Here is a 7,996-nt window from a genome sequence, read left to right on the forward strand (position 1 = left end):
TAGAAACTTCATTTAATAAATATTCATATTAAAAATGTATTTTATATATATATATATATATATATATATGTTAATATCATTTAAATTTAATTATATATCATATACAATAGATAAGATTGATTGTTTTGATTTATTTACCCTAAAATGATTGCGAACAAACAAGAGTGATAGTTTGATTTATATGCACACACCAATTTATTACATAATAATAACTGATTTCTTAGTTATTTAATAATATACTTATTATTTTATTATTTCATAATATGCAGAAAAACATAAAATAAATATAAAATATTTATTCTGCAAAAGATGCAGATCTTAACCTAAGTATGTATCTCTTTAATTATTTTAAATCATAAACATTTTCTAAATCTCATGTCAAAACAATCAAACGAAATGAGAATAAACTTCAAAACCAATATTTATATCGAACAATAACCAAAATGAAAAAGAGAAAAATATTGAAGATAGATAGGGTTATCACGTGAACGTAAACTTCTCATAACTATAATTAATTTTTAAATTACTAAATCATGATATAATACCGAGCTGACATAGTTTCATTGTAATCAAATAGACCTGAGATTTTTCGACCTAGACGTTAGGTTTTTATGCGGTAAGTGATTTTTTGACCTATTTTTTTTTAAATGGGATCAACTCATCAGTAAATAAATTATGTAATTAACAAAAAGTTAAAAGTTGTTTAAAGACCAAAATATTAATTCAATCAAGAATATAAATTTATTTTTCTGTATAATATTTTTTAAATAATTTTTATATAAATTTATCATGTGCAAATCGCATTTCTTATCCGTAGTCAAAAAAGTAATAGACAAAGCAATATGTTTTAAGTGAATGTTAAAACATCAATTATTCACATATTGAAGAGGCTACTTCTTATCGTCCCACATATCTAATCGCTTATTCGCTTTTTCCACCTGAATCATTGTATAACAATAATCACCTTAATAATTTTGACACGCAGTATATGATATGACTTGGTATCACGTAACACTAACCTCTTTATCCCAATCTGTTCGGTACGTGACGTAAAGTAAGATGAGGGTTTGCATGAGGGTACCTCCAATCATACCAGTCCATATTCCCTATCACCACAATCACATAAAATTAATTTTACTATATAGGTATATAAAGCATACGTTATGCAGAAAATACTGTAGAAAGACGAACCTTGGCTTGAAAATTGAAAGTGAACCCTAAAATACACCCAACAGGAATACCAACAATATAGTAACAACCAACATTTACATATGCCACGAATGTTTGCCATCCACATCCCACGGCCACTCCTGCAAACACAAATACCAAAAACCGAGTACTATTTAGCCGGTTTGGTTAACGTGCACTGGTTTTCTCCGATTTAAGTTAAAAACTAATTGCAAGTATATACCGCTCAGGACGGGCTGGATTCCATTGAGGATGATGCTGACGGCGAGAAACGGGCAGAGGTCAGAGACGGCTTTAGCCACCTCATCATCGGCCGTGAAAATGTAGCTGACGTATTCACGTGACACCATCACCGCGAGTGCCTCCACGACGGAGATCACGAAGGAAACAAAAGTCGCCATCCATGTAGAGAACAAAGCTGATTTTGGATTTCCTGCTCCAAGTTCATTACTTGTCCGTACACTTCCATTGTTTTTTTTTTTCAATTTATGATTTAGTTTCAAAAATGTTGGTTAATATTTGAACTAACTTTGAAATATAAATACAAACCTTGCAGCCGCATTGAAGCCTACAGAGACCATGAAGGATAATGCTGAAATTGACATACTACCCAAAAAAAAAATGACAAAACTAAATAAATAAAGTCATATTTCTCAACATCATTAGGTTGAAAAGTTTCCAGGTGTATACAAAACTATAAAATACTGACTTGTTTTCATCCTTAATCTTTATACGGGTTTGACGATTAATACGATCCAAACGCAGAAAATTAAAAAAAAATGACAAAATAAAGATAATTATAATGGACTTACCAGATGGAGAGAGAGTCTAGAGATAGAGCAGGGTCTTTAAGCAGACCAGCGAGAAGAACCAGAATTTGCGAATACCACATTTCCAGACAAATCATCACAGCAGAACCAGCAGAGAGTTTAAAGAAGCTCCAAAGACCTTGGAACGATCTCCAGCTAAGACCAGTCCATGTATGTCTAAATCTTTGACTACTTGTAATATACAAAGTCTGGGCCACAACTATAAGCCACCAAGAGATAGTCAGAACATAAGCGATGCCCATAAGACCTAAGCCCATCACGTAAACGGTGACCCACGTTAGCACGGTCTGGAGGAGAAATGCAGCGGCTGAGATGTACGCACTGGGTGTCACCACGCTTTGGGCCTGGAGGAACTTTTGGGCCGTGAAGTTGACGGCGTAAGCGAAGATCTGAGGGATAAGTGCAGCAATGTACATGGAAGCCATGTACGACACACTTTTGGGCTCGCCTAGGAGGACTAGAATCGGGTACGAAAAAGTGTATAGTAGTGTCAAAGGCAAACCAACCAGAGCGAGGACGATCGTTGCTCTCTGGAGATATATCCCAAGCATATCATAACGGTGTGCTCCATGTGCTTGTCCACATAAAGTCTCCACTGCACTTCCCATACCTAACTGTAAAAACGAAGTTAAAATGGTAACAATGTTTCCCAAGTTTTATATCTCTTATTTAAGAGACGTCTCTAAGCTTTTTTAATTGAAAACTAAGAGATCGTATCTTATATTACGCTAAGAGACCCAACCTAAGAGCCCTGCAATAAACATGTTCTAACGTACTAATAATAATTCGATTTCACAACTTGTGTTTTTCTGGTCTAATATTTATTTAAGAAATTATTATTCTAGATTTATTGGAAAATGAAGGAAGTTTATACTATATTTTCTCTATGTTCCAGGACCTACAAATATAAATGATCATATATAGCAAACTATACAAATTTAAACATGAAAAAAAAATCAAACAAAATGAAGCAAAAATTGCTTTTGATTTTTTTTATACAAATAGCACAGAGTATATTGTACTGTATCTTTAGATGGTAAACAAAATAACCTAAAATATATAGGATAAAAAGCATCATCACAGGCTGTAATCCTTAAACAATGGCTCAAAATCATTATATGGTGACAATTTATATATATTTTAGTTTTTTATGGTCATATACAGTATAAACTGTATAAATTAATACTCAATAAATTAATAAACACTATAAATTAATAAAAAAAATATTCCGAATTAAACCGGCTCAAAATATGACACAAATCGATAAAATAATAAGATAATAATTTTTAGAAAGTTCTAAGCAAATATATGGTCCCATTAAATCATAAATTAATTCTATCTATATATACATTTTATATAAGTACAAACTAAACATTATATTGTTGGTTTTATATCCAAATATCTATTTTCGTAAAATTTCAATGTACTTTGATAATATTTAGTAAAATTATACCTAAAACCACATTTAAATTATATCAAACATAAAAATATAAACCAAATAATAGAATAAAACAATTTGAAAGTCTAATTTCTAAAATTTAGTTAATATGTATACGGTAAAATGAACTATTTTCTTATTGTATAAATAAAAAATAGAAAAAATATTAAAAATGATTTTTTGTAAATTAATAACTCTATAAATTAATAAAATATTATAATCCCAACATTATTAATTTATAGAGTTTTTATTGTAGTTATTTTGTAAGTATTGTTCCAAGATTTGTTGAGAAATGAATTTAAAATAAAAATAGAAAGACGTACATTAATAAAAGTTAATCTTTGAGAAAAAAAAAAGAAAGAAGTACAAAATCATTGAATAAATGGTAAATAGAAAACGAAGGAAAAATATGGATATTAATACTAGAAAAGGATAGATGATAAAAGTACCATTAAAGTTACAGGCCTTAAATCCCTAACCATATGGAGACACTTTACACATAAAAAATTAATATTAACACATTAAACGAGGTTAATCACATCTATATCTAAATTGATACTCACCAATTTCTCTTCTACAAATTCTAGAAATTTGCACCTTTACCACTAATCCCCTGTATATTAATTGAGGAACATTTGAAAAGATGTAACCTCAATTTTGTATTAATTAAATTAGGCCTCAATGCATAGGTGGCACTCAATTAGGTAGTCAATTACATTCAATTGAAAAATAAGTAGGTCCACATTCGATTTTTATATGTTGTTAGATAAATAAGTTGGTCAAACTATATGATATAATGATATGATATGTTATTTTCTTTCCTTAAATCAAACCTACGGAATTACCATAAATGACTAATATATATATGACAATTAATGATTTTAATAATAAAGATTTGATAACAATTTATATCTCCTCCATCATTTTTTGTTTAATTTTATATTATTAAAATAAATTAAACAATCAAATTAGCTATAAAAGTAAAATTTAGATTTTTTCTTATATGTTATATTTTGAATTTTTAAAAACGACAATAAATGACTAAAACTATTAAAATTATTATGTTAAAAATTAATGATCAATGGTTTAACATTTTTATTATAAGAAGATACACATGATTTTAAAACCATATGAGTAAAAAATATCATTTAATAATAAAATAAATATATATATATATATATAGATTAAACACTATATACCATAGGATTACATAAATATTTTAATATTAAAAGTTTCAATGAATTTTCAAGAACATTTATAAATTATAAACTTATTAAAGATTTCAGATTGAAAATTTTGTTATCGATGATTTAAATATTTTGTTATAAAATGATATGAATGATCATAGAACCGTATGATTATAAATTCTTATTTAATAAATAACTATATAAAATATACTATTCTTAGAAAAATAGGTTGGTCTATCTTAACTTATATTACACTTTTTATTAAACTAACTATCGAATTGATAAATAACGTACCAAAAAATATTTTGCACTTTCCTTAAATAAAAACTACGAAATTACCTAATATGATTAATATATATGTGAAAATTAATTATTATGAATAATAAATATTTGATAACAATTTTTGTATCTTAGTTCTTTTTAAAAATTTTATATTATTAAAAGATATTAAAAATCACATTAAATATATAATAAAAAACATTTATATTTTTTTATATGTTATATTTTGAATTTTTCAAAACGTCTATAAATTATTAGAAATTTGAAGATCACCACTCTTAAAATTTTGTGATCAATAGATTATTTTTTTGTCATAATAAGTTACAAATGATCATAAAATTGTATTAATATGAACTTTTATTTAATATTATAAGAAGATACACATGATTTTAAAACTATATGAGTAAAAAATATCATTTAATAATAAAACATATATATATATATACATATATATAGATTAAACTATATACCATAAGATTACATAAATATTTTAATATTAAAACTTTCAATGAATTTTGAAAAACATTTATAAATTATAAACTTATTAAAGATTTCACATTGAAAATTTTGTTATCGATGATTTAAATATTCAGTTATAAAACGATATGAATGATCATAGAAGTGTATGATTATAAATTCTCATTTAATAAATGAGTATATAAAATATACTATTCCTAAAAAAATAGGTTGGTCCATCTTAACTTACATTATATTTTTTATTAAACTAACTATCGAATATTCGAATTGATAAATAATCTACCAAATATTGTTTTTGCACTTTCCTTAATTAGAAGCTACGAAATTACCTAATATGATTAACGTATATATGAAAATTAATTATTATGAATAATAAATATTTGATAACAATTTTGGTATCTTAGTTCTTTTTTTAATTTTATATTATTAAAAGATATTAAAAAAATCACATTAAATATATAATAAAAACATTTATATTTTTTCTTATATGTTATATTTTGAATTTTTCAAAACGTCTATATATTATTAGAAATTTGAAGATTCTCACTCTGAAAATTTTGTGATCAATAGATTTTTTTTTTTGTTATAATAAGTTACAAATGATCATAAAATATAACGCATATGAATTTTTATTTAATAAATATTCAAACTAAATAATATATATTTTATATATATATATATATATATATATATATATATATATATATATATACTAATGATTTAAAGCAACAAGATTGACTGATCAATTTAGTTGTCCAGTTGAAATCTTTCAAAAGTATTTGAAAGGCTAAAGTCAAAGTAAATATGGATTTAGAATAGTAGTTATATTTTACTAACCAAAATACCGAAAAAAACCGAATCGAATCGAAACCAACCCGATATCTGGATTGAACACCCCTAATCCAAATGAAACCAAACTATTGTTTCATTCTCCAAAATATAATAAAAATAATAACTTAATTCCGTGCAAGGCACGGATCTTATCCTAGTAACAGTTTAAGGAAAAACAATTACTGCTAATGATTTAATAATATCACCAAGTCCACAACGACTCCATACATAAAACTCAACTTACCATGAGGCCATAGGCGAGACTGAAGCAGCTGTTTCCGATGGAAGCGGCAGCGAGTTCTTTACCGCCAATATGTCCGGCAAAGATTCGTGCAGAGATATTCATTCCGCTATTGACTATATAGACAAGTATCGCCGGAAGTGCTAAGCGGAAAAGTAGTTTCATTTCTATACAAGCGCCTAAGTACACGCGCCTCCGGTAAGGAAGGCTACTCTCCGTTAAAACACTCTCGAGTCCGACGTCCGATGGAGATTTTTGATCCACCAACGGTCGCAGTATATCTGTTCTCTCCGTCGTCTCATATGACGCATCCATAACGTTTCTAACAACAAAAGTAGAAACAAATAAAGCGTTTGGTTATATAGAGTGAAAGGAAATGTGAGGCTTCTGAAATAAGAAAAATGAAGATAAAGAGAAACAAAGCCTTTGTGTGTGTATAAATAGGCATTGGATTCATTATATTGTATATAATTTATATGGTTGAAAATGATTTAGATGGCTTTGTTGATTTTCAAAAGTATAATAATATGATATTAAAATCTTTAAGGATCTAAAATAAATATTATATTTATTCCTTCCAGAATTTAAAATTGGTCTTGTCGATAGGCATACTAAATATCCGGGTACGAATACGAGCATTTACACTTCCATATAAATAATAGCAGTGGACACAGACAAGGTGTACTCGAACGAAATTGTTACGGTAATCTATTATGAGACCAGGCATATATTTATTGTTTTTAATTGTATTTTGGAGATTTCAGTTGTCAATAAATGGGACCATTGGTACAGCAGAGTCAGGACCCAAGACTTACCGCTAGTGTTTAGAAAACCAGACTGGACCGACCAGTCAGACTCTGATTCGGCCATCTAACCAGTTCCGGATTATATTAAAAACTGGATTTGAGTTAAATCAGTAAATCCGGTCAAAAATCGGTGAAATTCGTTAAAACCGATGATCCGGTTCGATATTAAAACATGATTTTTCAAATTCTAGTAATTTTTTAAGAAAACTGCGAATTTTTAAAATATTTCATAAAAAAATCATATTGTTTTCTAAATATCTCTCTAAATAATTTTTTTAAATATATTTTTTAAATTTTTTTTATTATCATATCATTTTTAGATTCTAACAATGATATAAATTTTTATAGTTATACATATATATATAATTACTTAATATAAAATATAATTTAAATTCCGGTCTGGTTACCCAGACCACCTCAAGTTTGAGTAATAGAACAACCGGTTGACGTAAAAAAAAATAAAAATAAAATAAAATAATATATAATTTAAATTTAAATTTGGTTGAACCAGTATGACCATTAGTCCAGTCACAATGCCGAGCCAATGTCTGATCCAGTTTTAAAAACATGGATACTGAAAATATGGATATGTCTAACTTTTGAATCTAACACTATTAAAAATAAATCACTCGTTAGAAGATAGGTCAGATAATCGATCGATACAATAAATTATAACTAATTTGTATAATCAGATAATTAAATTAGTCGCTTCCTTTTAG

The 7,996-nt window shown here is 27.2% G+C and overlaps 1 protein-coding gene across 1 annotated transcript; it reads right to left on the reverse strand.

Annotated features, from left to right (window-relative positions):
• Positions 1-698: 698 nt before the first annotated feature.
• Positions 699-6,900, reverse strand: LOC106369165 (protein DETOXIFICATION 39). The gene is made up of 7 exons (XM_013809266.3): positions 6,475-6,900; positions 2,001-2,632; positions 1,738-1,794; positions 1,412-1,650; positions 1,192-1,310; positions 1,020-1,106; positions 699-938 (listed from the first exon to the last, which is right to left on the reverse strand). The coding sequence occupies exons 1-7, from the start codon at positions 6,784-6,786 to the stop codon at positions 891-893; spliced, it is 1,494 nt and encodes a 497-aa protein (XP_013664720.1). The 5' UTR covers positions 6,787-6,900; the 3' UTR covers positions 699-890.
• Positions 6,901-7,996: the final 1,096 nt, after the last annotated feature.

The sequence above is a fragment of the Brassica napus genome, chromosome C1, assembly GCF_020379485.1.
Source record: "Brassica napus cultivar Da-Ae chromosome C1, Da-Ae, whole genome shotgun sequence".
In the NCBI taxonomy this organism is placed as follows: Eukaryota; Viridiplantae; Streptophyta; class Magnoliopsida; order Brassicales; family Brassicaceae; genus Brassica; species Brassica napus.